This window comes from Cygnus olor, chromosome Z, assembly GCF_009769625.2.
Source record: "Cygnus olor isolate bCygOlo1 chromosome Z, bCygOlo1.pri.v2, whole genome shotgun sequence".
Lineage (NCBI taxonomy): Eukaryota > Metazoa > Chordata > Aves > Anseriformes > Anatidae > Cygnus > Cygnus olor.
In genome coordinates this window covers 73,323,297-73,350,966 of record NC_049198.1, presented here as the reverse complement: position 1 = coordinate 73,350,966, position 27,670 = coordinate 73,323,297, and the positions used below count along the sequence as shown (strand labels likewise).

General features: G+C 40.8%; 2 protein-coding genes across 6 annotated transcripts in view; one reads left to right on the top strand and one right to left on the bottom strand.

Annotated features, from left to right (window-relative positions):
• The window catches only part of MSH3 (mutS homolog 3), a 113,588-nt gene extending 113,022 nt beyond the window's left edge, over positions 1-566 (bottom strand). The window contains exon 1 of one of the 2 annotated variants that reach the window (XM_040540627.1): positions 392-566. In XM_040540627.1, the coding sequence (XP_040396561.1) occupies positions 392-499 (108 nt within the window). In that variant the 5' untranslated portion in view covers positions 500-566. The remainder of the gene's footprint in view (positions 1-391) is intronic. The other variant, XM_040540626.1, reaches the window with a different exon arrangement.
• On the top strand, positions 567-20,425 carry DHFR (dihydrofolate reductase). Of its 4 annotated transcripts, XM_040540629.1 has the most exons (6): positions 567-725; positions 1,158-1,207; positions 4,160-4,265; positions 5,163-5,289; positions 17,795-17,910; positions 19,546-20,425. In XM_040540629.1, exons 1-6 carry the CDS (start codon positions 640-642, stop codon positions 19,631-19,633), a joined length of 573 nt encoding a protein of 190 aa, XP_040396563.1. In that variant the 5' UTR covers positions 567-639; the 3' UTR covers positions 19,634-20,425. The 4 variants fall into 4 exon arrangements, with proteins under 4 accessions (XP_040396563.1, XP_040396566.1, XP_040396565.1 ...); XM_040540632.1 differs by lacking the exon at positions 17,795-17,910 and having other exon boundaries at positions 597-725; XM_040540631.1 differs by lacking the exons at positions 17,795-17,910; positions 19,546-20,425 and adding an exon at positions 14,133-14,380 and having other exon boundaries at positions 597-725.
• The last annotated feature ends 7,245 nt before the right edge of the window (positions 20,426-27,670 follow it).

Sequence of the window (27,670 nt, the reverse complement as noted above, 5' to 3'; positions counted from 1 at the left end):
CAGCGTGCTGTGACAGGCAGAAGGCAGGAAGTAAGGCCAAATACACAGAAGCAACTTGCAGCAGCACGACGTTTAGATGCGCTTTAAGGAAAACAACACAGCAGCTGCTTTCAGCAGCTCGCATCCGCATTTTGGGTGGCCAGCCTTGGTGCTTTAAGCGAGTCACCGCGCAAACCCCATCCCCACGGCTCAACCTGCGACCTCCCCGCGCCGCATCCACACCTCCCACAGCAACCTCGTCCCAAAGACGAGAGAAAGAGACTGAAACACCCACGCAGGGCCATGAGGGGAGGGGGGAGGCACCCCAAACCCCACTCACGGCGGGGAGACCACGCGGCGGCGCGGCCCCAAGCCCCAAATCCCCAGCCCCCCGACCACTGCCGCCCCGCACCGGCTCCGCGCCGCTCGCCGCCGGCCCGAAGAAGCGGCTGAGCACCGGCTGATGGCCGACACCGCCTCCGCAGCCACCGCCGCGGTCCCGCCGCCGCCCCCGGGGCATGGCAACGGCACCCAAGACAAGGCCTCGGACCCGGCCGCGCCGCCCCCGCCGGATGCGGCGCCCTCAGAGCGCCCGCCCCGGGCCCGCCCCGCCGCTGCGCCGCGAGTCTCGGGGTGGTGTCGGTGGCGGCGGCGGAGGGCATGGTGCGCTCGCTCAACTCCATCGTGGCCGTGTGCCAGAACATGGGCATCGGGAAGGACGGCACCCTGCCCTGGCCGCCGCTGAGGTACGGCGGGACCGGCGCTGCGGTATGCCGGAGGAGGGGGGGGACTACGAGTCCCAGCGTGCCCCGCGGCGCGCTGCCGGCCGGCATGGGCTGCAGGGCCTCGCGGTGCGCGCTGGGAGATGTAGTCCAGAGTGGGAGGCGGGAAAAATGCACGGCGTGGTGCTGGGTGCTGCGCGGGTCGGGGCCGTGTGAGGAGCCCCGAGGGGCTGGGGGGGCGCTTGGGGGGGGGTCCCGGCCGAGAGCAGCCCCATGCAGGCGGGGTCGGGGCCAAAGGTCCCGCTCCGGGCATGGCGCCGAGCTGGGCCTGCTCCCTGGCCCTCGGCTCCCTCACGCCCTCCCGCCTCCGCCCGGCGGTGCCGTGCAGCCGTCTCCAGTCACAGAAATGCAATTTAATCCTAAACCCTCGTAACCCTCTGCTCGTTCTCTTGTCAGGAACGAGTACAAGTACTTCCAGAGAATGACCACCACGTCCCATGTGAAAGGTAATGTGTTTCGAGGTGCAGTGGGCACCCTGTTATTAGGTTCGTGTGGTGTCGGTCACAGAAAACAGGTAATTTCACTTCAGTCACCTCAAAGTTAGGCTTCTGCAAACAGCCTGCCCTTCCACACCCTCCTAAGCCTCACCATCATCCTTGTTTCACAATAAAAGTAGACATAGAATTACCTAGCGCACTTTCTTTTTCATATGTCTTATGCTTCAAAAGAACCAATTTGTGTTTTGACATAAATAAGACAAAAGAAGATTATTTTTTTACCCAAAAGTACTTTACCACTTTATAAAAATGCCATCTGCAGGTTGTTTCAGCTAAGTGGGGAAACTGGAGATGAATCAAAGTCCAATAAATACAATCAAAAAAATAAAGTCCAATAAATAAAATCAAAGTCCTGCTACCCCAGCAGGGTAGAAGACAAGAGTCTGCCTACAGCTCTAACCCTGAACAAGTATAAAATGGCAAAGTTATTATGTGCTGAATTATTAGCAGGCTTTTTATTTTTATTTTTTTCAGGCTGTGATAGCTTATCTGACTTGTTTGCTGTATAGTTCAGCCTTGGCCATTCATTACACCACTCTGACCCTTGTGACATTAGTTTTGCTTGTTTGTCTGGGTGCTGAAGCCATCCCAGCGTGCCAGAAAACCCGAAGTGTACTGTTCATATGCAGCACCAATACTACAGCAATATACAGTATATCTGCACAGAGTAATATGTAACTGTACTGGTAATATGTAGCAATAATGTTCGGGCGACCCAATGAGATCTTTGCAGCAAGGTAATATCACAGATGATTTGGTGAAACAAAGTCAGTTACTGAAGGGTCAAAAACGTTGTGGAAATCAGCACCAGCCAGTGGATACGGGAATGCAGGGGCTGGAAACAGCCAGCTTGTTCTGGCTTTTTCTGCTGGAGGAGAGTGAAGCCTTGCTGCATTATCCCTGCTCCCCTCTCACATGGTCTTTAGTGTTGGTTTGATTTTTGTTTGAGCCATTTCAATTCTATAACCCAGTAGACCAACCAGGGTACTTACTGGTTGGGCATCTGCTGGAACGGCCAGTGCAAGGTACGCAGTAGGAGCGGGAAGGAGGCATTGGGAGAGGAAGGTTGGGACCTCTCCGAGCCACTTGAGCTCTCTGCAGCTGGTGGGATGAGGGCCATGACAGACAACAGGCTTACCCTCTGTTTTTTTGCTGCTTCTGTTAGTCAATAGGGTTACTCTCCTGTTTTTTTTCTTTTTCCCACACTGCTATTAAAAATACTGTATAGCAAAATTTACTTGTTCACAAAACTTCTGGGAAGCCTAACACATGCCCATGTTTAAGTGACATATTCCCACTTCCTGATTTGAAGGTCTGTTCCATACTCCACAAAGAATGTGTAATCTCATGTCCAACAGTCTTAAGGATTTTACTTGTGTTTTTGAAATTTGATAGAGCCCGTTGCACCCTTGTATACTAAAAGGACAGAACATAAGTCTTTTTATTTATCTACAGTTTCCACCTTACCTCGCACAAATAACCCATCACCAAAAAAAGAAAAATAAGATATTTTAAATACAATTAAAAAAAAAAAAAAGCTCCATCCTGCTTGCAAATCTTTTGATAAGATATGATCTTAAATGTCAGGCAGTTAAGTTTCTTTGTAAACAGACCTTGTAATGGATAATGCTGCCATAAATCTTTACAGCAAGGCTACCACCTTTAGCTCAAAAAAGTGATCAGTCACTGATTTTTCAAAAGGGGAAGTAAACCATGGAGAAGTATCACCTGATCTTGCTTTTAGTCTGCTTGTGTACCTGCACTGACCACTACTGTAAATTAGATATTGGTCTAGATAAACATTTGTTCTGACCCCTTGGGTGTCTCTCTGTGAATCTCTATGAGGAAAAACATGCTTTTCAGAACTTTTGTGTTTTCTGCTAGTGGTCTCTGCTAAAAAAAACTAAACTGACAGTGCTGTACATCTCTTTGAATATTTGCTCGTGCAGCTTATCTGCAGGACAAGGGTGTTTAGGCATGGCACATGGACAGCTGGAACATCAGTTCTCTGGTGTGCCAAGAAGCAGAGAATGTAGCTGTGTGCAAATGCTCTTTTCTTTTCAACAGAATCCCTCCTGCTTTGTAGCACAGTAATAAGCTTCCTCCTGCCTTTTGTGAGTCTCAACCTCCATGTTTATTTCTCTGACAACACCACTTGCTAATAATGAAGGGAAGTGCTGATAGCCCTCTGGTCAAGAGGATGTGTGTGAGAGATAATTGGATTATGCATCTTTGTGTTTGGTCAGAAATAATACTGAAGGGTGAGTTTTAGGATATGATTGAACATCTGTCGGACACCTGCTTTAAATTTAATTTGGCTGGTTCTTCTCCCAAAAGTTGTCTTTTTACCTGGCTGCTTTTTTTTTTTTAATAACTCTCAAACCTGGTAACTATTTCTGATCAAATAATTGGAATGCTGGAACATGCAAACACCAAGTCAAGTACTGAATGCCACTTTTGCATTTAAAAAGAGACCAAAAATGTTTATTCATTCTTTAAGAACTCTGACGTTGTGAGTTGGTCCCACACATGGAGATGAATTTGGCTTCATAACTAGCAGAGCCCGTGTTTATGTAATGGACAGTGACATGCCTTTTGTGTGTGGTTTTTTTGGTTGTTGGTTTTTTGTTGATGTTGTTGTTTTTAATTTAAATTTTGCAAGTTTACAGTGTGAATAAGATTACATTGGTGTCAACTGCCTGCCAACGCTTTGAGGCCACAAAGCTGTTCTTTTGTGCCTGTGACTCATTTCAGAATTGGGGCATGAGCATGTACTTTTGTTAACTGGTGAAATTGATTTCGGAAGGGGGAGGGAAAGTCCAGCAGATGTCACTGAGCAACTAAACAAATTTAGTACAGAGCAAAAATACCATTTAAATAAATGCTTTCTCTCTTCCTCAGGTAAACAGAATGCACTGATAATGGGTAAAAAAACCTGGTTCTCCATTCCTGAGAAGCATCGTCCTTTAAAAGACAGAATTAATATAGTGCTCAGCAGGGAGCTCAAGTATGTATAATGAATAATAAGCCTGTAAAACATAACAAAGCTGTGCTTAAAGATATGTATAACAGTACCTCATAAAGTCATTCTCAATGTAACATGTTCTATCTCTGGTTAGGAAGCACCTCTACTATTGATTCTGAGTAATATCACTACCTTTAATTTCTTTAATATTTTTATTTTATTTTTTAATCACTTCACAAAACAATTATTACTATTTCGCATAATAAATAGAAGTCCTAGCTCTACACACAAACCATCTGACACTTTCCAGTATTCCTTTGGACTCATATATTTAATTATATTTCTCTAGTACCTAGTTACATTGGTGAATTCAATCATTTCTTTGAAGTTTATTTTTATTAACATTTAATGTATATGAACCTGTCCTTTCTCAGAGCTGTCTTTCTGAATACATCACCCACAATCGAAGTATTCTTAAATAAAAATGTCCACCTGTAACAGTTTATTGCTTTGGAAGTTGTTAGTGAGTTTGAGGCTGAAAGGAGAGGTTGGGGGGGGTGATAAGGACTTTTTGACTTGTTTTGCTGAATGGAATATTAATTCCTAACTAGAATATTAATTCTAGAATTCAAGTAAAAATCTATATTTTAATATATGGATATCTACATTCCCCAGTTATGCTTTTTTAAAAACTTGATTAAAAAATCAGGTCTATAATTTATAGTGCCTCTTAAGTCACAGTTAGGGTTAGATTTTGATTTGTTAAGCAATCCTGCAGTGAGCTGAGAATTCTATCAGTTTAGCAGTAATAGACATTTCAAAATAATGAACTAATGAGAAACATGTAGTCACTTGTAAATTCAGTGAAATACACTGTATGCCATGATTGTTTTGATTATTGTGACAAATGGTCCTTTAATAAAACTTTGGTTTTCCTAGGGAAACCCCAAAAGGAGCACATTATCTTTCCAAAAGTCTGGATGATGCCTTAGCTCTTCTGGATTCACCGGAATTAAAGAGTAAAGTAGACATGGTGTGGATCATTGGAGGCACTTCGGTTTATAAGGTACATTTATAGTACTCTTAAATTATTAATTTTCTGTGATGGAAGAAGGAAGGCCAAAATTATTTCCACTTTACAAAGTACAGGAGTAAGCCTTTTTTTTTTTTACTCAAGTGACCTAGAAAACTCCAGTGACTCCAGCAGAGCAAGTCTTAAAGAGTAATATTCAACTCAGAAGTTTAAAATACCTGTCCAAGTAGCAAATGTTGCTCTTGCAATGTCATACAGTCATTGTGCTTTTGAGAGCTTTTCTTAACTATTTAAATTGCTAGGTTTTTACACCAAGACCCATATTGTTTCGTTTATTTTACTGTCCAAGTAGACTGGCTCTGCAGAGGATGTAAGAACAGAGAAAACCGGTACAGTGCTTTAAGCTAAAGTATTACATTGTATACAGGTGTACAAATAAGAAAGGAGTATTTAAAGAGACCTGGCATGTAATAACGTTAGAAATAAGAGATTAGTTAAGATAAAACGTGGAACTGACTCTTTGCCCTTCCAGCAACCAGCTGTCCCTACTGTTCCCACTCCCCAGGTTTCTCTTGGTGTCTGTTTATGTTCCAAAAAGACAATGTGTGCCACTATATTCTTTTCTCAAAGCCCTGTATAAACAGCCCTGTTTTCCTTCAAAAGCAAAGTTCCTCCTCTCCTTAATTAAGGTATTAGGTGTGCAACAAAGTCTAAAGTAAAACCTATCTTCTTGTTGCCCTGTATTTCCTCAGCTATCTTTCTCTGTTCCCCAAAACTTTTCCTCTCATTTTTGTCTTACACACATATAAAATTTAGCCTGCTTTCCATGCCTACATCCATGTCCCTGAAGCCATCCTTTGACCTCCTACACAGTGTACGGTCTGCCATTTAATTCTCAGGTGATTTCTTTTGTTAGTTTCTCATATAAATTACACTTATCATCAAACAGTACCACAGAAAAGATAACGTACGTCAACCCTAGTTCCTTTCACATCAATCAGGAGAAGCATTCTTTATTCTGATTTTTTTCCTTTTTTTAAAAAACAGGTCTTAAGTAGGAATTGTAAAGCAACCTTTTTATGTTTACAATAAAGGAAAATCATTTCCTGTCCTCTGGTCATTTCAGGTATGCAGGAAATATACTCCACTTCTTGTCTGGCACTTGGACTTCAGGTGTGTGATGAAAGTGCCATTCTGCTCCTGGTAGCAAATTAGACTGTTAATATTTTTTTGTATATAGGGTGAGAAAATACATGTTTGAGTATTTCTTGCCTTTCTTGCAGTTTGTGCCTTTTGTGAATCTCTTCTCTGCGTCTTAGGGAATATACGTTTTGGAAAAAAAAATTTAAAAAGAATTAGTAATTACGGTTGTACAAAAAAAATCATGCATATGCAAATAGCCCGTAAAAGACTGTTGTTGCTCCACCTATTTTTTTTCATTTATCTATGTCTTATAGTCAATTTCATATGTGGTGAAGCCCACCATGCATTTGATGTCCAAATGCACTCAGTCTATAATCAAGTATTATATAGCAATAAATTGTCCTTCACTCTCAACCATTAAAATGCCTGCTTCCTGGTAATAAGTGGCAAGTTTATTTCTGGAGATAGATTCTCTTCACATTGGGCATAATTGCCCATCATGAGCAAGAGACCGGATTTGGCTTCTGTATGTAATTCTGCCTGATGCATAATGTGAGCAGAAGCATTTACTCCTTCTGTACATTAGCCACTTATTCATCTAGTGCTGTAAAAAAACGATAATTTTTGCTTGTTCATAGAGGAAATTCTATGTTGTTGGCTTTTAATTTAACTATTTTTCTAGTGTCTGGCTGATAGAAAACAACGCCATTTTTGATACCATTACTAACCATTAGTTTTATTATAAATAGGCAGTTTTGATCAAGACTACTTTTACAACATATTGCTGTGCTGATCAGCAGAAGGAATGTGGTTTAAAATTTCAGCTGTTTTCCCTCTTTCAAGTGTCTACTCAGGATGTTTCAAAAGAATTTGTAATTCATTCGGGAAAAATCTTAAGTTTTATACAGATTCCTGCATCCAAACTATCTTTGTGATCTTATTTGAAAGGGTTTGATGGAAACCATACACTTCTATTGAAACAGCAGGTAATATTTTAGTGCTTGTATTGAAGATACACAATGGATTGCTGGAATATTTCCATTCTACCATGTAGAGAAGCGTGGGAAGTAAAAATACTAATTGGTAATTGAAGTGAATCATTTTATTCAGTAATTGTAGGTACTTGTTTTTAAAGCATTATTTTGATCTTACTACTTTGAATGTCTCAAAGATTTAAGAGTGCTTGTGTTCATTAAGTACAAGTCTGTCATGGAGAAAAGTGACTGTAACTATTTCAGCTAGTAAGTGCAACAGGAGTGGTTTGAAGCAGGTAATGCTGAGGGCATATGGCATTTCTGCTTTTAGCAGTTTGGGGCTTTTAGCCCAAAGTTCAGATCTTTCAAAGTAGGTAGAGCTTTATGAGGACGAACCTTGATGAAGAGAGCACTCCGCGCTAAAAAGCCTCATACTTGAATTTCCATGTCTCTCCTGCAAATGATCATCCCAACCACCATCAAGTCCTTTTCCAGTCCTTACCTGGGTTGCTTCTGTTCTTGCTCATTGGGAAGTAACACTGTGGTGCCTGCTGAATAAATCCTCTTTTGCGTTTGAATACAGCTCTGCAACAGTGCAGCAAAGAGGTGTTTTGCATCAGGAGGAGCCAGTCCATTATGACCCCATTGAGAAAGGCACTCAGACTCTAAAGTGATATTTTAAACACTGCTTTAAAGAAGGATGGAATAGTGTAGGTAATCTTAAATCCCTTTAGATGCTGGGGACCCCAAGCTGTGCAGCCTCTAATCCACTTATGTGGATCACAAACTCCTCAATGTACAGTGGTCTTTCTGTCAGGATCACCACAAGAGAGAATGGTGAGCTCAGCGTACCCTTGTTGCACTTCCTCCGACAGAGCTCCTTGGACAGCTTGTCACACACAGGCTTGTTGTGGGTGTCTTGAGGGCTGAGTATAAGCATGGCCACAGCGCCTTTCTTGGAGTCATCACCACTGCAGCTGCTCTGCCCTGGTTGATCAGTGGTCCTTGGCACGGGACTTCTTGGCTCAGGCTGCTGGCATCCCTCTGGTATAGGGATCCTAGAGAATAAGGGATGGATACATTGAATGTGAGGATGCACAACTGAGGGCATCTGTCAAGAGCTGGTACTGCTTCTTTGCCATTGCCAGGGTCCATATCATTATTCAAGAGTGTGGCTTCTTGTTCCTTGGAGCCTTTTAACACAAGCTCCTAAGCTTAGCAACTTCTGATCAATTAATCAGTTTGGGTTGGGGACATCCACCATGATCAAGGTTGTCATTGAACAGACCATATTTCTAAATTTGTAACAAGTAGGGAACATGTGCAAGACCATGCCTTTGCCCTCTTTGGTTACCCACACCTTTTGTGGGTGCCCTGGGCAGTGCCCACATCCCGTCCAAGTTCCAGGCCCAGGGCAGCAATCCAGAAGGGTTACCACAGGTGGCCCCAGAGCTGAGGCAGATGCGCATGGTTCAGGAGGTTTCCCAAGAACCTCAGACAGAAAAGGAATCCTTTCTGCACGGGGTCATCCAAGATGCGTTATTGCCTTCCTTTTCTGAAATACTGCATCCCCTCTGTGTCTCATGTTGCCCTGCCCAGATCATGAAGATGCGCAAGCCTGGCATATCTGCATCTACAGAGCTGTGCTGGGGTGGACCAAGTTCCCAGCTGCCTGAGTGTGGAAGGGACACAGGTTTCCAGCCTGTCTCTCTGAACTGCTGGTGCCTGCTGTGCTGCTTTGCCCAGCACAGGCATGCAAAAGTGCTAGATGGTCTCCAGTTTGGCCTGCTGACCTCAGCAATAGAGGGGCAAGGAGTGGGATAGAGGCAAGGTGCCGCTGCTGCTTCTGCAGCTGCTTCCTTAGGACTACAGAGGAGAGAGGGAAAACAGCCTGCCTGTTTCTGAACATTTATACAGATACAGTGCAGCTGTCTATGGCTTGTGGCCCTCTTGCCCACCCTCCCTGTGTTCTCAAGGACACGGGTTTCTCCAGGATCAAAGGGGTACTAACATAAGCTTGTTTCTGCCTCAAGTCCAGTGAAGAACAGAAGGTAAGCTCTGAACATGGTGGCCATCCCATGTTCTCATACAGGTTACACTCATACTCTGTTCAGCTGCTTACTGTGGGAAACTGTCTCTTCTGGAACTTGTTGTCCTCTGCATTTTGGTGGCAGCAGGGACAGATGAGTAGTGTTGGCATTAGGAAGTGAAAACAGAAAGGATTAAAAACAGCTTCCACAGTCCACTGAAGAGACTGGTTCAAAAACCTCCTCCTGCTTCAAAGCGTCCTCAGGGATAAGCTTTTGATGTGGCTGGTTGGTGTGCCAGGTCTTGCTAAGGACAGCCTTCATCTTCTTAAGTGTGTCTTAACACTGATCACCTTGTAAGATTTGTAACCTCCTGAGATGGCCATAAAGTGTAATACTGCCTCCAAGGAAGCTTTTGGATTTCTCACAGCACAGGTTTACAAGTTTAATTACCTCGGATCTCAGCGTGATGCCATGCTGGGTCTTCCGAGTTCCAGAAGGTGTTGATGCTGCTATTGATTGCATGGACAAGAAGGAGCAGCGTAGCAGCCCAGTGAGGGCTAGCAGGTCATAGCAATTAGAAAGTCATTTTATGGCATGAGAGGCACTCCATGGTTTTGCATGAGCACTTGATGTTTTGAGAGCCTTTTGCTGGCTTGCTGAGTGCATGTGTGCTGGACAACTTGTGGTGGTGATTCACTCGTTGTCCCTTGAGTTCCTATTAGCAGTTGGAGCATATCAGATAAGTTCCTTAGGCAGACTTTCTGACTTGGTTTCAGCACCAAGAAATGTAGTTCATACACACCAAGATTGCTCCTTGGTGCAACAAAAGCATGGCAAGTGTGGACAATTGGAAGATCGATTTCAAAACCACATTTCTGTTCTGAGCTGAGACACCAGTGTGGACGCACTCTGTGTGGAAATACTGTCTCTTTAATTGTCTCTTAATTGAGAGGTTCAGGACTTGGCTTTGACTCTGAAAAATAGTGCTGCTTGGAGGTCCTAAGGATGTCTGCTCAATATAAATTAGATCAGTCTTTTTTAATTGGATTAAACTGGGTATTTTGAATTGATTTAGAATAACATTGAGATTTTACTAGGAATAGGAACTATAAGTCCAGCATATCCTCAAATATTAAACAGTGGCTTTTTTAAAAATAGAAAACAAAAACAGAAAACACATCTACTCGTGTGGATGGAATGGTCTTATGACACAATGTTTTTGGAGTGTTTAATGTAAACCTATTTTGTAAAAATAGCCAAACACAACCTCCAAAGAATGAACCCACCAGTGGAAAAAGCTAGCAACAGAACTTTAAAAAAATAAAAAATGTATGACTCAGGTCCTCATAACCAAGGCCTCTTTAGTGACACTAAAACAGGCTATATGTCAAACAGGTTTTCACCTTGATAAAACTTTTTTTTTACAGCATCTCAAACATTTAAAATTGTCTCTTCTAATTTATATGTTCCTACTCAGCTTGTTGCTTTCTCGGTGCCTCAGAAGCAAACAATGACACTCAAGGTCATATTGCTGAAGTACAGAATTGTATTCATGTATTAAATTTGGAGAACTTGTAATTTCATAACAGAAGAAAAGTTCTTCTTTCATAAGTTTTGTTTTTTTTGCTGTTGAGTTAATACCTAGGCTGGGCATAACAGAAAATAGATGCTGCTGATAAATCATGTTTGGGGAAATTATGCAACAAAGAGGCTTGAGCTGGAAAATTAAATTTCCATTAATCTCTAAGGGAAAATGTTATCTAATATTCATGCTCAGGTGTCTTCCTATGTATTAGTATTTGACATATTGGGTTTGGTAATCTACCTTCTTTCATTCTTCAAAATTATTGAATTATGAAGTTGCTATTCATATTTAGTGCAGCAAGTCTCTTGCAGATGATTAATTACCCTCTTAAATAGAGTTTCTTGACTAAGCATATACGCTTCACTGGATTCTGCGTGCCCTGAGTGGGTTGTGGATGCCACATTTGCTAAGCTTCAAATCTTTGTGGTACCATAAAGATCACTTCTTAATAATTTGAGTCACTAGTTTTACTGTGATTTTTTCAAGCCTGCGCAAACTTTGCTAACTAATACATATATACTAAGATATGCATTTTAAGGATTACATTTTAGTATGTCTGAATTTCCTACAGACCATAAAAGAAATCTCTTCCCTGCACGTAAGACAAAGTGGTTTTAAACTGCGTACATCCTGAAGTAGAGACTAACAAGTGTGTTACCATCGTTTTTTGAAGAGTTGTGTTCAGTCAGAGATGTGACCAAGGACTGAGAACCACTTAGGAAGGAGCTACACGGGTAGCCCATTTTTCTGCGGTAAGGTGCTGTGCTCTTCTTGCATGTTGCAGTGCAGTGTGTTGTTGTTTCCTTGTAGCCCTGCTACAAGAACATGCTGCAAAGAGCAGGCTCATCTGAGCTGTGTGAACCCATTGACGTGGAGGGCGTCACGCTAAAGGCCTGAAGCATTTCTCTGCTCTGGGAGGAATCAGTGCAAAAAGCACAGCACTGCATTGGCTTCTTTGCTATTTCTGTTTCAAATGAATTAGTATGGCTTAATCCTACTAAAATTTTCAAAAGCTAGTAACATTACCTTGTGCAAAGTGTAGACTGAAAAACTAAGCTACAAGTAAAGGGCAACATCTCAACATCAGGTCTTTGCATGGAAACTAAATTCTAGATATACACTAAATTGTGTTATGGAGGGTTTCAGGCTGGATGATAGGCAGAGTTCTCCTGGCCTATGGAGAGAACGGCTTAGGCAGCAATTGGCCATGACAATGTAGGTAAATTCCAAGGAAGGAGAGTGGTTGTACTGTCTGTATTTTCTTTCCCTGTCCCACCAAACTCATTATAATCTTACTTTAATATGCAGATGTGTATTCTGAGCAGTTGTGTTTCCAGAGAAGATTGCTGTCTTCCCAGAATGTAAGCAAGTGTAACTTTGTCCCTGTAATGCCACTAAATACTTCTTTACAGAATAATTTTCCCATGTGTATTTCTACGAACAAAACGACAGCAATGGAAAGACAATTCAACAATTCCTTTGACCTTCGGGTGTCTTTTGAGAACAGATTACAGCCATCATAAAGCAATTCCCTAACGTCTCTTCTATATAAATGTGACAAGGTTAAAGCATTACAGCTGATGGGACTATCCTTCTATAGAAATCTGTGTTTTGTAAAAATATATCCATAACTAATGTAGTTATGCCTCTAGTCAATACTTCTATCTCTTACCTTGTTACAAATAAAATCAGAAGAAACAGAACCACGATGTTAGCAATGGACTAGTGGATTAACTAATAATTTCTTGTAAAAGTTGAAGAACTTTCTTTAGTTTAGCATCTTTATGCTTTCATGGACTTCAGAGAGAGACATCCAGCCTTTCCAGTACACTCTTCAAACTAAAGTTTTTAACACTGGAAGGAAAGGTGTAATGTTCCTATCGTTCTTTGTTTGGTTGTTGTTGTGAACTAACACCAAATTCAACATACCTCTGGGAAAAAAAAATAAAAATGGTTAATATATGAGGCAGAGTTGCAGTCACAAACCATGCAGCTATGAAAGCAGTTGCTTTTTAAGTTCTTTTTCAAGGATGCTTGCTGCAATTGTAGCGGGAAAAATTTAAAAGACCCTCTTAACATGGACCCTTCTTTCCACTTTACAAAGGAAAGTCTAGTACATAAAGGTTATCTGTTTCTGCTGGGGCAAAACGGGCAGGCTTTTCAGTAAAGGTCATACAATATTTTTATTGCACCGTTCTTGTCCCTGGCAGAGAACTGGTGATGGGAGCTAACACAGCGTTCTCTCCCTCACCATATTTAGCCTCAGCAACTCAGGAAGGAAGCAGTATTACCTACCTCATTCGGCCAAGCCCTGGGAACATGGGAAGGAAGCGTTTTTGAAGGTGCTTCATGGTGAATAACCATGTTATCACAGCTGTTATCACAGCTACCCTTCCAACAGAGAAGGTTTAAGTGTTACCCAGGTGAGACCTAGAACTTCAAGAGCTCTTTAGCTGTGAGATTTTTTTTCATACGTGATGTATATATTAATGCTCTTGTGGCTTCAAAAATGCAGCTTGCAATATGCATATTAAGAGTCGAAAAACAGAATGCAAGTGGACAGAATGTTTTTTTTTGAAATTTTCTCTTTTGTGTTGTTCTGGCATTTTGCTTGGATTGGCAATGTTGTCTAGAAGCAGAAAGACACTTGAAAAATAAGTTCTTCACATAGTTATTTTTCCTATTTTATCTACTTTATGTAATCAGTAGAAGATGGGAAGGCCAAAGCTATGTGCATGTGTCCTTCTAAAACGGACAAATCTTTGAGTGACTGGATTTAATTCGTCCCTTCTACAGCAATTGGTCGCTATGCCCTCCAGTGTGCAGTGGTTTGGTGATGAAATCTATAAAAGATTAATTTTCTATGTAGTACTTTCGAAAACTGCTTGTAATGTGCAGCTATTTGTTGTAGAGCTTTAGGGTTGTTTTAACCTGTGTTCTACAAGGACAACTAATTCAAGGTAGTAGTTCTTTAAGTGCAGACAGAGACTAATTTTGTATGGCTGCCTGTCCAATACAGCTGGAAATTATGGGGAAAATAATTCCTAGGTCATCTACTTCTTGATGTATGATTCAGAGTCAGGTCTGTTGACGGTTGCCTAGAAAAGAGCAAAATGACAAGGGTATGCTAAAATCTTTTCACAGGGATATAAAGGCTTATGTGAGTAATAAAGGACTCTGGCTCACGTACGGGGGTGACTTGCCTGGGACAAAAGGACCAGTCCTGACACCAGCTCTCCTGTCCTCCCTTTCTTTTGGAAAGTCATCTCTGAGGAATGGCTCTGGTGTTTCTGAAGGAACAGATCAGCAGCTATGGTTTTAATAGACTGTGCTCTAAAATGAAACAAAATCAACTTTGCTTTCCTTATCTCATTAAACTGTAATACCTTAAATGGTTCTGTAGTTGCTACATTAGCAGACGAGCCTGCGAGGAGAGCAAACACTCTCACAAGAGAACTTCCAAGAGAAACTAGTACAGGTACAAATACAGTCCTAGGATAATTCAGTGGATTGTGGTGGGAAAGCAAAATAAATGAAAGTCATACCAAGAGTGTCTTTGAGATCCAGTGTGGCAACGGAGTGAGGGAACATAATGACCATGCAGTGAGGGTGCAGACTTTTCAAATGTAGCAAACCAAGAACTCAGAAGAGTGATCCTTTTGTTTTATAAATCTCTTCCTCTTGGTCTGATATGTTGGATTTACACGGCAAACTTTTGGTAGCAGCGGGGCTGCAAGGATGGCCTCTGTGAACAGAGCCCAGCAGCTGCCCCACACCAGCTCCAGCTGGCTCCAACAGGGACCTGCTGCTGGCCTGAGCTGAGCCATGAGTGACACTAGGTGTACTTCTGGGAGAGGAGATTGAAGAAAGAGAAAAAGCCTGGTGTGCTACAGCAGCTGAGAGAGAGGGGTGAGAAATGAGTGAGAAGCCTACCTGCAGCCCCCAAGGTGAGTGCAGCAGGAGGGCAGGAGGTGCTCCAGGCACGCAGCAGCAGTTCCCCTGCGGCCTGTGGAGAGGCCCCTGGTGGAGCAGGCTGTCCCCCTGCAGCCCATGGGTCCCACATGGAGCAGATCTCCACGCTGCAGCCCGTGGAGGAGCCCCCGGTGGAGCAGGTGGCTGTGGCCTGGAGGAGGCTGCGGCCCATGGAGAGCCCCCGCAGGAGCAGGCCCCGGGCCGGAGCTGCAGCCCGTGGAGAGGAGCCCACGCAGGAGCAGGGGGTTTGCGGGGAGCTGCCGCCCGTGGGGGACCCGTGCTGGAGCAGTTTGCTCCTGGGGGATGGACCCCGTGGTACGGAGCCGTGTGGGAGCAGTTCCTGAAGAGCTGCAGCCTGTGGGCAGCCCCCGCAGGCTCAGTTCGGAAGGATGGCATCCCCTGGGAGGGACCCCATGTGGAGCAGGGGCAGAGAGGGACCGTGAAGGAGCAGCGGAGACAAAGCACCAGGGACTGACCGCAGCCCCCATTCCCAGTTCCCCTGTGCTGCTCAGGGGGAGGAGGTGGAAAGGGGGGGGGAGGGGGGAGAAAGATGTTTTAGTTTGCTTTAGTTCCCACTACCCTAGCTTGTTAGTAATAAGTAATAAATTTCTCTAATCTCCCTATGCTGAGTCTGTTTTGTCTGTGACAAGAATTGTTGAGTGATCTCCCTGACATTCCCTCAACCACTGAGCCCTTTTCATCCTATTTTCTCTCCCTTTCCCTTTGAGGAGGGGGAGTGAGAGAGTGGTTGTGGTGGAGCTCGGCTGCCCAGCTGGGTAAAACCACCACAGCCATAAAGGTGCCTGTCCCATCTGGTGGTGGGTTCTGCTAGTGACTGGGGAAAAATTCAGCTTGTCCTGATATTCCATGAAGATAACCAGGGCCAGATGTAGCCCTGGGGAGACCGGACGGGGCCATGAGGTCAGACTCAGGCCAGGCTGGGAGGTCAGCTCATGATGTGGTACAGCAGCCCACTTAAATTGCAACGTGAAAATTGCGCTTGGCAGAGTTTTAGCCATTGGAATACATGGTCAAATCACATTACAAATGTGTTTCACTGTATTCACCTCTGTAACGTGCTCACTGTCATGATGCTGGGGAGCAACACGTAGGTTGTAACCAGCTCAAGCCTGTTCTTCTGCAGCTTCTTTTTGTTTGTTGCTTGGTTCTTTTGCTGTATGTTGAGCTGAGCTGTGTATACATACAGACCCCAGAGCTGGTCTGGCTAACTCACAAAGGCATTTGCATGTTTTCTGTTGATTCAGGGGCAGACAGTTACACAGCTGGTTGATCCATTCAACCTATGTTACCCTTTGTCTACAACAGAGGCCACTCTCTGGCCCCCGTTGGGCTAAGTTCAGCTGCCCGTTCAGCAGCTGTGGCCAGTCACTCCATGCGTTCTTCCCTGACCTTTCCTGCTGGTAGAGAGTTCTTGCTGAAGCCCTGGAAAAATTCCCATTAAGCTGAGTAGGAAATGGATTTATCCCCCTACTGCAAAAGAAAAGTATCTCGTTTTACAAGGTGTTGTTTTTTTAATTTTGTGAAGCAAGTTATTCTTCGATCATTCCACATGATGTTTCTCCTTCTACAGCCTGCCCTTAGATAATAAATAAATAAATTATGTTTGTATACAAGCTAGTTGTACATCAGTTCAGTGCTGATGGATATCGGTATGCTGTGACTTACCCCTTTCATTTTAAGGTGTTCTGTAGTAATAGAGCTGCTTTTCTAGAAATGAGCTTCTCAGCAACACTACCGATTAATTTTATTGGATAAAATTTGCAATTACTTGGTTCCTGTACTTGTCAAAGTTGTATCTAATAGCATGCTGCATGGTGAATCACTTCTAACAAAGCGTTACTGATTGCCATTAAGGGAAACAGAGAAACAGCTGTAAGCATTTCAACAAATTTGTTGTACTCAGACACCAGGATAGCTTTTTTAACTCAAGAGTTTGTGTGTATTTGTTAGGGAGAAGCTCACTTTACAGTTGACTTTATAATCTTTTTCATTCGAGGAACCTGAAAATTCTCTTTGGTGCTGTTACAAGACTTTCAAAACATATTACCATTTTGCCATAATCCAGAGATCAAACTTGGATGTTAAATTGATATATAACTTGATCACTGGAATTTCAGACTAATGCAGACTAGAAGTAGCCTATGAATCCTTAGTGATATTAATAAAACATTGTAAAAACTCACCGTTATGTGCAGGCCTCTTCTCACCAGTTGAAATTTACTGTCTTTCAAAGACATATAATACACACATTACTTGTTGAGACAAGGCCATACTGCTTCTTTCTTCTCACAGGACTTCTCATAACTTTTTCTTAATTAATTAATTTAATTAATTTTCTCAGAGCCCAAAGCTCTGAGACCAGGTCTTGCTGCCACTTAACAAGTGAAACTGGGACACGATGATGTTACCCTTTCAGAAAGTGCTCCTGGGCAGAATGCAATGAGGAGATCTAGAGTTCAGTTTTCAGTGCTTTGGTTAAACCTTGTATATAAATAGTAGATTAGTTTCAGTTTTAGAAAACATAATTTTAGTGTGCAAAATATAAGTAGAAACTATCCTAAGATCCATTTTTTTGTTTGTTTTGCATACTGCTGTGGCGATGTCTGGAGCAGACAATAAGAATTCAAAGAATTGGTAAAGAAAATAGCATTTCAAATGAGAATGTATATTTGGTATTGTCTTATAGATTTCAAATAGTGTTTTAACACAATATTATTTAAAATGTCATTAAGCAAGAATAATACTTCATGAATAGTTGAGCTGTTTTACAGGGAGCAATTCAATTTTAATTATTTTTTTCTTTGCTTTTAAAGGCAGCAATGGAGAAGCCAATTAATCATCTATTGTTTGTGACAAGAATTTTGCACGAATTTGAAAGTGACACGTTTTTTCCAGAAATTGACTACAATGACTACAAACTTCTCACAGAGTAGGTATCAGAAGGGAGACTTAATAATTATTTATTCTGAATGTGTAAGGATCCTACTAAGGCCATGTTCTGTTTTAAGTTAGGGGTGCTTTTCACTGTATTTTTCCTCAAAGTTGTATTTTACATAGATCTTGGAATTTATACCACACTCAGAACAGACAGAATTTTTGAATTTTTTGGATTCTTCCGCCTCCCATAACCCTTACAGTAAGGGATTGCATTTCTCAGTTTGAAGATGCTTGAAAAGCAGCTTACTTATTGTCTCTCACTGTAGAATTACTCAAATATTTACTAAGGTTTGTATCTCTCAGTATGCTGTTTAGTGGTATTTTAGCCTCTGAATTTCTTCAGTGAATCATCTGAGGCAAAGAACAGGGTAGGTTGGACCTTTATAGATTTCTAAGTCTATTCCTTTCTCTTGTGAAAATTTACTTTTTACTAACAAACCTAGTAAGAACAAGTATTAAACAGTTAAGTTTCTGCCATTCACTACAGTTTCTTTTATGTTATCCTTGTCACATTCTAGTCATACTTTTCATGTTCTTTCAAACAAGATCGCATCCAACAGGCAGTGGGGAGGTACCAAAAGTACAAATAGATGCCTCAAAAAGCAACACAAGTACAGGAACTCTTCATCTTGCTGCTCCCATTTTGGTTTCCAGCTAATGACAGAGCAGCAGCAGACAGAACGTATGGCAAGTCAGGCTCTCTGCTCACAGCCTAGGGCACAGGAGTGGATTTGCACTGAATTGGCAGAGAATAGATGGGGGAAGCACAGAAGGAAGCAGGAGAGGCAAAGTGAGTGGGGAGTATGAGTCACCTTTCTCAACTTTAACATATTCTGAAGTGCTCTGTGATGTGTAATATCCTTGTCTAGTGTAATATAATTATCTCTGACCCAAAGTTCTTCCCTCTTTCTCTTGGTTGTTTCCTGGGTATATATTAGTTTTGGTCAATGAACTGAAATCAGAATTTGGTCTTAAAACATTAATTATAAAGTAGCAGATAATTCTCCTACTGAAATGGAAGCCTAACAGAGGCTGACCCAGCAAATACAATTTAAAATTTCTTTCTCCCTCTATGTCAACATTACTCATAAAAAACTCTTATTCTGTCACAGGAAACTGAAGAGATTTTAAGACTATCTATTAATAAAAATTGTTTTAGTAACTTTGGAATAGAGGGGAACACTTTGTAGCAGGTAACAATCATCGGCTTTAAGAAGCTCTCATAGACCTGTAAAAAGCCTTTACCATAGCATTTCCTATAGACCATCTAGACAAAAGCAAACAAAAAAATACGTGCCTATGTCACTTCTGCCTTTACCAACATTTTAAGTAATGTGGGAGGCTCAAATCAAAATTTTGTTTGTTTTTTATTTGTCTTGTTTGTTTTGCATGTCTACTTTCTCAATTTAAAAAGATGTACATACAAGTTGCTGATAGTAGCATGATTCACATGTGACATGTTTCCCAAAAATAGTTTGTAGTTAGTATTCGTGTGGTAAGGATTAATTTTCATCTCCTTTTTACCAGACAACTCTCTGTTCTGATTAATTGGATAAATTACTGGTGACTTACAATGATATTATCATCTACTTTTTGTCCTTTGCTTTTTCTCTTTCCCTTTCTGTAGATACCCAGGTGTCCCTGCTGAAGTCCAGGAAGAGAATGGCATCCAGTACAAATTTGAAGTGTATGAAAAAACTGTCTTGGCACAATAAATGAGTCTTTCTGTACTTCTACATAAGGGCAGGCATTTTAAATTATAAAATCTTACTGAGTGAAAATACATATTGCATCACTGTGAGAAAATCCTACTTGATAGTACGATAGTTCAACAGTGAAAGATTCCAGAAAACACACCCCACATCACAAATACACATCCTGCAGTGGAAATATGAGGGTGGTCAGCAGCAGCTGCAGCTCCAACCCTGACAGTGAGAGCCTACAAGCTCAGATTCCTACCACCCTTTCATTGCAGATCAGTCTGTGAGCAGGAAAATTAAAAAAAAAAAAATAAGAGTAACCCTAAAAACTCTGATGACTTCTTCCCCAAAGCATTTTAAAAGTATTGTGTTATGAAGCATTCTTATGGGATATACAAGTAACATTGACCTTAATGTTGCACTAAGTCCCAGTTCTAACATCAGTGAGGATTGTACTGGACATTGACAAGTTTTACACAGCTTGACTGTACAGCACAGCATAACAGTGGCCAGTTTTCTAAGAGAAGATTAAAAGTTGATTTTGTGTGCTTTTGAAAAGCAAAAACCAAGTTTCATGTATAAGAGAAAAACACTTAGAATATCAGCTATGGATACCCCTTGAATTCTTCATAATAAGTTGATACAAAGCAATAAACTGATGCAAAGGATAATTTTTGCAGTATCTGTACCGAATTGTCTTAGTTTACTCTGTTTCTTTCAAAATGTTAACAGTATAAGTACTTTTCTATGTTGATCTTGTTTTGTATGTGCTGACTTTACATCAATCAATAAAGATTTAAACATCAATGTTATATGATTGTGTTATATAGGAGTAATACTATTTTTTAATTTGCTAACATACAGCAAAAGGGAAGGAAAAACACTGTTACCAAGGAGATTGGGTGGGTTTTTTGGTATTTTTTTACATTTTGTAATGTAAGTCACAGTGACCCTGACAAGAGAAAATAACCTCCCAAAAGCATTTATTATGTGCCGGTTAATATCAAAAAACAGGTCAATGTTAAAAGCTCTGCACAGCTTATCTGCAAAGTACTGTATTTACAGCAACTGACATTTATTTAAAGTGGAAGCAAACACTTTAGGCAGTGTTAGATTGCACAGTGATATTCTCGTGAACATAGATTAGAAAGTTTCTGCCTAAGCATATATTGGATGAGATACTGTCAAAAGTTTTGCAGAACCGCTCTGGTTTTGTTGAACTTTTGCTTGGATACAAGCAATTCTACAGGGAACATAAGTAGTTACTCTGTGTTTTTGGTACTCCCCAAATTAGCTACCCTCACTTGTCAAATTCTACAAGAAATGAGGTTGGTGTGTGATTTGAGGAAATGAGAATTTTTGAAACAATACTGCAATTTCTACTTAAAACTGTTCATAACATGTTCATGACAGATCTGTTAGTAAGCCACCATGCCAACAACATGCAAGTTTTGTTTTCATTTTTTCTGTCACAACACTGCATTTAGATGGCACCTTTTGCATTAGATATTTTTGATATGCCTTACAAATTTCAGTTAAGAATTATGAATATGTGTGCAGTGAAATTAGGTCCAAAAGAAATGCACTCATCCTAAAGACAGACATACTAACCACCACAGGGTTAAATGCTTACTGTTTGAAGAAGATGGGTAGACAGAAGGGTGTAAGCCTCCATACGTGTGGGAAGCACATAGGACAGTTTGCTGGCAGGTATATCATTTCCAGAGGATGATTACTCTGCAGAATTTTTTATCTGTGCCCTTTTATAGATATCTTAGATTGTTAATGCAAAAACAAACAAGAAACAAGGCCAGAGCTACTAGCTGGCATTTGTATGGGGCCTTGTTCAAAAGCAGTGCTTCACTGGCTCACAGGCAGGCTGAAAAAGCACGACACAGACTGATTATTTGCTGCTCACCTAAGCTGGGCATTGTACCTGTCACCTCCCCATATATAAATATCCTATATTGCTGCTGGGAAAAAATAAAAATAAAAAAGATCTTTTGTTCGAAATACTGCTTTCCCATGTTTTGTTTACTCCCATATCTCAGTGATGTAAGATGCTGTGAAAAGCCACAGATTCTCATTATGTCTAGTACATGGGGAAACGTCATGTTTTTGTCCATTTCCATGCAGCTAAGTGCAATGAATAGCGTCATGAGTGACAATGAAATTACCAATCACCAAGAAAGGTATAGTACAGATATAATTTAATCCACCTCATTCATGCTTTCCCAGGAACAAAGTGTTCTAAACAGATTAAAAAAATTAATTTTTAAGGATAATAGTAGTTTTAACAAGATAGCTAAAACCAGAGAGTCTGTATAAGAGGTGAAAAACAAACCATTAGTGTTTCTGTTGCTTGTCTTTTATTCATTATCTCTCTTATCTGAAAGTGGATGGCAATTTCCATTTGGTAGTAGAAAGCTAATGTTTTAAGTAGCTCACTAGTATTGTTACAGTCATGGTGTACTCAAGGACAGAATTGGGAACATTCCAACAACAAATCTTTGTCATTCAGAACAATCTATGGAGAAAAAAAGGTACATACTAAGTAATATGAGTTTCCTAATTTAGACAGCAGAATATTATTAGTATATATACAGAACACAAGGAGAAATCAGGAAAGGAAAAAATGACAATTATTAGCTTATGCATGTTATCTAAGGAAAGCATCGAGAGCATTTGACATGAGCTCCTAATTGGGACCAGACAACCATGTTGTCTGCATCAGACTACAGCAAATTTGTCGAAGGCTTAAGCCTAAAATCAAAATAATTCTGAAGGGTTTAAAAGCAATGCTAATGGAAAAGGAAGATATGAGCAGGCATCAACTGATTTGGAGAGGGAGAAAAGGCTATGGAAAGGGTTGATTGTCCATCAGTGCAGAAAATGAGGTGACTAAGACGAGTCCTAACACAACTCGGTTCAGTATGAAACTAGAAGACACTTGCCTTATTATACAGTTGTGCTTTAACTGTATCTGCTTGCCCAGCTGGACTGTGGGGATAAAGCCTACCAAGTCAAGGTACACTCACAAAAATCTTCTGAAGAGGCAGGTCATGGAACAAAAGAATGAAAATGGGGAAAGAGAGGTAGGAAAAAAAAAAAAAAAAAAAAAAGGATTTTTTTTTTCTAGAAGGATTACACAGTTTCTTGCGTTAGTTTGCTCTCTAAGTAAAATTATTACAGTGGAAACATTTTCTAACTGCCCCAGGGTACAGCACTTGTAAGATGATGTGACAAAGAATTTCAGAAGTGAAGAATTTTTGGAATTTGGATGTTTCAGTAACTGCATTTATCAGCTACACTGAAATCCTCAGACACAAATCTTATCCTGAAGTGCCTAAGCTACATTTGAAAGCACAAGTCCCATCCCAGAGTATCCAGTAGCCTAAGACTTAACACTGTGCCCAGGCTGGTCTTCTGCTTCTCTTGGTGGAAAGCATACATTTCTGCAGCTCCGTATGAGGAACCTACTAGCTTTTCTTGGCCTTTAATTATAAAGACTTGCTTTTTGTGTGTTCTGGGATGAATCCTGGGTTATTTTCTCTTGTTTTCTGTCTGCAGATCATTCCATCTCCTTTTGCATATCATCAAAGCAAGAAGGCCAACAGCATCCTGGCTTGTGTCAGGAACAGTGCAGCCAGCAGGGCCAGGGAGGTGATCATCCCCCTGTACTCTGCTCTGGTGAGGCCACACCTTGAGTCCTGTGTTCAGTATTGGGCCCCTCACTAGAAGAAGGACATCGAGGCCCTGGAGCATGTCCAGAGAAGGGCTACAAAGCTGGGGAAGGCCTGGAACACAAGGTCTGTGAGGGGCGGCTGAGGGAACTGGAGTTGTTTAGTCTGGAGAAGAGGAGGCTCAGGAGAGACCTCATTGCTCTCTACAGCTACCTGAAAGGAAGGTGTGGGGAGCTGGGGGTCAGCCTCTTCTCGCAGGTGATAGGACTAGAGGGAATGGCCTCAAGTTGCACCAGGGGAGGTTTAGGTTGGAGATTAGGAGACATTTCTCAGAAAGAGGAGTTAGGCATTGGAGTGGAGTCACCGTCCCTGGGGGTGTTCAAGGAAAGGTTGGACTTGGTGCTTAGGGTCATGGTTTAGTGGGTGACATTGGTGGTAGGGTGATGGTTGGACCAGATGATATTGGAGGTCTTTTCCAACCTTAATGATTCTGTGATTCTATGTAAGCAAAGTTTGTAAGATGTCTTTTATTAGATTAACTGACTTGGTCGGAAAGAGAACAGACAAGCTTTCAAACTCAAGAGTCTTTCTTCTGGTTACATTCTTGAGACTTTTATTCAGGAAAAAGTCAAGTGATCCTTTCTACTGATACAGCTGGGCCAGCAGCTCCTAGTGATGACCAAACAGGAGCTGTAATACCGTCAGTCTTCAGCTAGACCTAGATGAGATGCCCACCTGTGCCCTAAATGCACGAGAAATTCAGTCATGCTCTCTCTGGCTCCAGGCTGGGCCATTCAACATGCTCACAGAAGGGAAGTGCTACATAAGCTGTAGAACCACAGGAGGATTATTTGTCTCCAGGACTGTACCCGTATTCCTCAGCTATACAACTGCACCACCATGGGATCCATGATTAACTGAGGACAACGTAAGGTTGATGGAAAGTGTCGTGTTCCTCTGAGCAGCTTTAAAACATTGAATAATTTGACATGAACTTCCTGTAGACACATGCCGTGGAGGAGCGCATCTCACAGCCCCTGGAACACGCTCATGGAGGATGCCTGCTCTCAACCATGAACATCTCAACAGGTTTCTACCTCTCATTCCCATCTGTGCAGTATTTAAAAATACTGCATGTATCCATGCAGTAATTAAAAATAGAAAAGAGATAAATATTAAGATATACCGCTCAAGTAAGAATAATTAACTGAAAACAAAATTAACCTCACCACTAATTCCACTGAAGCTTGTGCACTTGTACTTTGTACTACAGAGTACTTTAGTCCAGAAGTTTTTCTGCAATGTAACAGTAGGTTACAAAACACAGAAAAAAAAAAAAAAAAAGAAAAAAAAATCTCCTGAAAACTATTTCTTGTGAAATCAGCTTGAAAGAGAGCTTCGTTTTCACAAGTGGAAGAAGTGAGTTTTGATCACTCTATTTGATCTTTTTTAGTTTTGTTCAGAAAGGTTAAAATTTGAATCAAGAGTCCTAGGTGGAAAAGGTCATGACTTTAGCATACTTAGTTCTGAAAGAATCAATTTTTAAAATTTTAATTTAAATTGTCTTTATTTGTCTTTGCTATTTAGCCAATTAAAGAGGCATTCTGTAGTTGAGTTCTTCTTTCCTCACCAAGTGCTTCTGTGCATATTGCTACTTCTGTCACTTAAAATAGATTTCTTTAAAGTATTGAGTCCCAGTGTCCATCAAATTATGGTTCTCTTTCAGATGGAGTCATATAGATGTTGTTCCTTTTGTCATACAGGAGTTCTACTGTTCTCCACTGCATAATCCGTTATATTTTATTTCTAGTATGAAAGTCCAAGTACCCATAGAAACTCCTGCAGTTTACAAAGGGTACAGAAAACTTTTTCCTGTAATGTAAGTACTTGTGCCTTTCATTTAGTATCTTATTTATCCTCATTTGAAGGAAATCTAGATTCTTCACGTTATGGACAAATTACTGCTTGGACTGCTAAAATAAATAAATAAATAAATAAATAAAGTAAAAAGCTCTGTCAGGCAAGATAAAAAAAAACAAACAAACTTGGAAACAGTGAGTGTACAGTTTTCCTTATCATAGTGTGAAAGATTCAGATGGAATTGAAAATCACTAGTATATGAATTTCAAACAGGCCTGTAAACATAGAAACTAGCAGTTGATGTCTTGAACCATTATATGATTTTTCCTTTTAACTAGAAAACAAGTACTGTGATCAGAAACCACAATATAGAAATAAGTCCTTATTTTATAGTAGAGAGCATGTTTTGCTACCGTTTTACTTTACCAATGCCTAACGTTATCGTGTCAAAACATTTAAAAATACTTCCTTCAGAATCTATTTTCAATTTTTCTGAACACATTTATGAGAAAGTATCAGCTCTGTGGACATTTGCATACTGGGTTAGTAGCATCTGATTCACATACAAAGAAATAACCCTGCCTAAAGAGGGTTGTCCTACAGAGCTGCTGATTTATAGCACTTAGGAATCTAGCACGTGTGTTGCACAGTGTTGCAAATGGATGCACCTGTGGAACCAGACATTTCAGTGCAATGTAGTCTCTAAAATAGTTTTAAGAACTTCTGCTACCTCACCAGTGATAATTATCCCTGCAAGTACCACACAGCAAATTCCCATGCATAGTCAATTTTTTTAATTGAAGTAATTAGCCAAAATACACCAAACACTTCAGAGAGCATATTGTTTGAGAACGAAGCTTCCATGTCATAACTACATGATTAAAACATGCCAGAAAGAAATCAGAAGTATCACTTCTGGTGCTGACTCACTGAAGCCAAAGAGGTCACACCAGACCAGGTCAAAAGGACCTGTTTTGGATCTCTTGCCTGGTGTGATCACTCCAAGCGACTGATCTAGCAAAGAAAGTACAACGTAAAGTACACCTCAAAGTCAAAATTAGCTAAGTAAAGAAACCAATAAAGCAATAACATTTTACTCTAGATTTTGTACTATGCGCAGAGTTGTGGCTTTGTGTGAGGCCTAGTTTGTGTGGCTAGTGGAGCCCTAATTTCTTTGTTTGTTTTTGCTTATTACTGTTGAAACAAAACAGCATTCCTCTGTACTCTGTCTCCTGCCTCTGTCCCCTTTCTTTGCTTGTAAGCAAAGAACAGTGACATCTCTAGACCACAAGCATAATTCCTTTTCATTATTGTAAACAAGCAAGCAGCTGTACCTGCTAAAATTAATGAAAGAATTTTTAAGAAACACTATTACTTACAAACTATTATTGCATTCCTCTCGGCAAACAGTTCTAGCACAGTAAACAGCTGTCTCTGTACATGTTTTAAAATGTACTAACTTAGGTACCAAATTACAATTATATTAATTTCAATGTTGTTATTGGTGTTTTTTTTATTCACCAAAACCAAACCTAGTAAGGTACTCTTTCTTTCTATTTTTTCATTTATTCACAGTTTAGTGAAAAAAAAAAAAAAAAGAAGTACCAATATATTACAAAATAGTAGAATGACTTATATGGTACTGTTCAATGATTTACACAGTAATGCACCAATATAGAAATAATTAAATAATTATATACAGTAAACATGTATAGGCCTTTCTTCATTTTAATTGATTTTTTTTGGTGTAGGCTAAGGTTGGTCAGTGCAAGATGGTTTTAATGAGCTCTCCAAATAGACACAACAACCAAAGTGTTTACAGTTTCCCATAGAAATAAAAATCCACAAAATTTTTTGTTTCAGATGAAGATATTTCTATTCTCCCCTCCACACCCAAACACGATGAAGAAGCTACCTTCCCCCAACCCTAGGGTCCCAAGTGACCCTGGGAAGCCCCCTGCTGTTGAGGTGGTGCTCGGAAACCCAGCCAGGTCTCACTGTTGTGCCCAGACTCCTGGCTGCACAGCCTGGACTGAAGCTCTGAAGCCGCCTTCCCAAAACAAAGATCCTGGGCTCGAGGTCTGCATTCCAACTCTGGCTTTCCAGCAGCTTGTTGATCAGGCTACGATAAGATGAAGTGTGTTTCTTCAGCTTTACTGTCTATCTGCCTGTATTTGAGTAAAAGTTTATCAAGAATCAATGCAGTGGAACATTTTGGTTAATTAAAATGAATGTTAGTATGCTGTGACCATAAAACTTTCCTCTGGTAGATATCTAGCTAGCCCAAATGTCAGTGAAATATTGAAAAAGGGCTGGGTAGATGGAAATCCTGAGAAGGATATGAAAAAGTGTAAGAGGCTAATATGTCATGTGCATATGCAAACATCTGCATTTTAGAATAAACCTTGGACTGCTTTGCTGTATTCCCTACTCTGGCTTTCCACCCATCTTCACTGTTAACATAAAAATTAACTTCTTGGTATCAATACTTGTTTTTATACCTAATTAA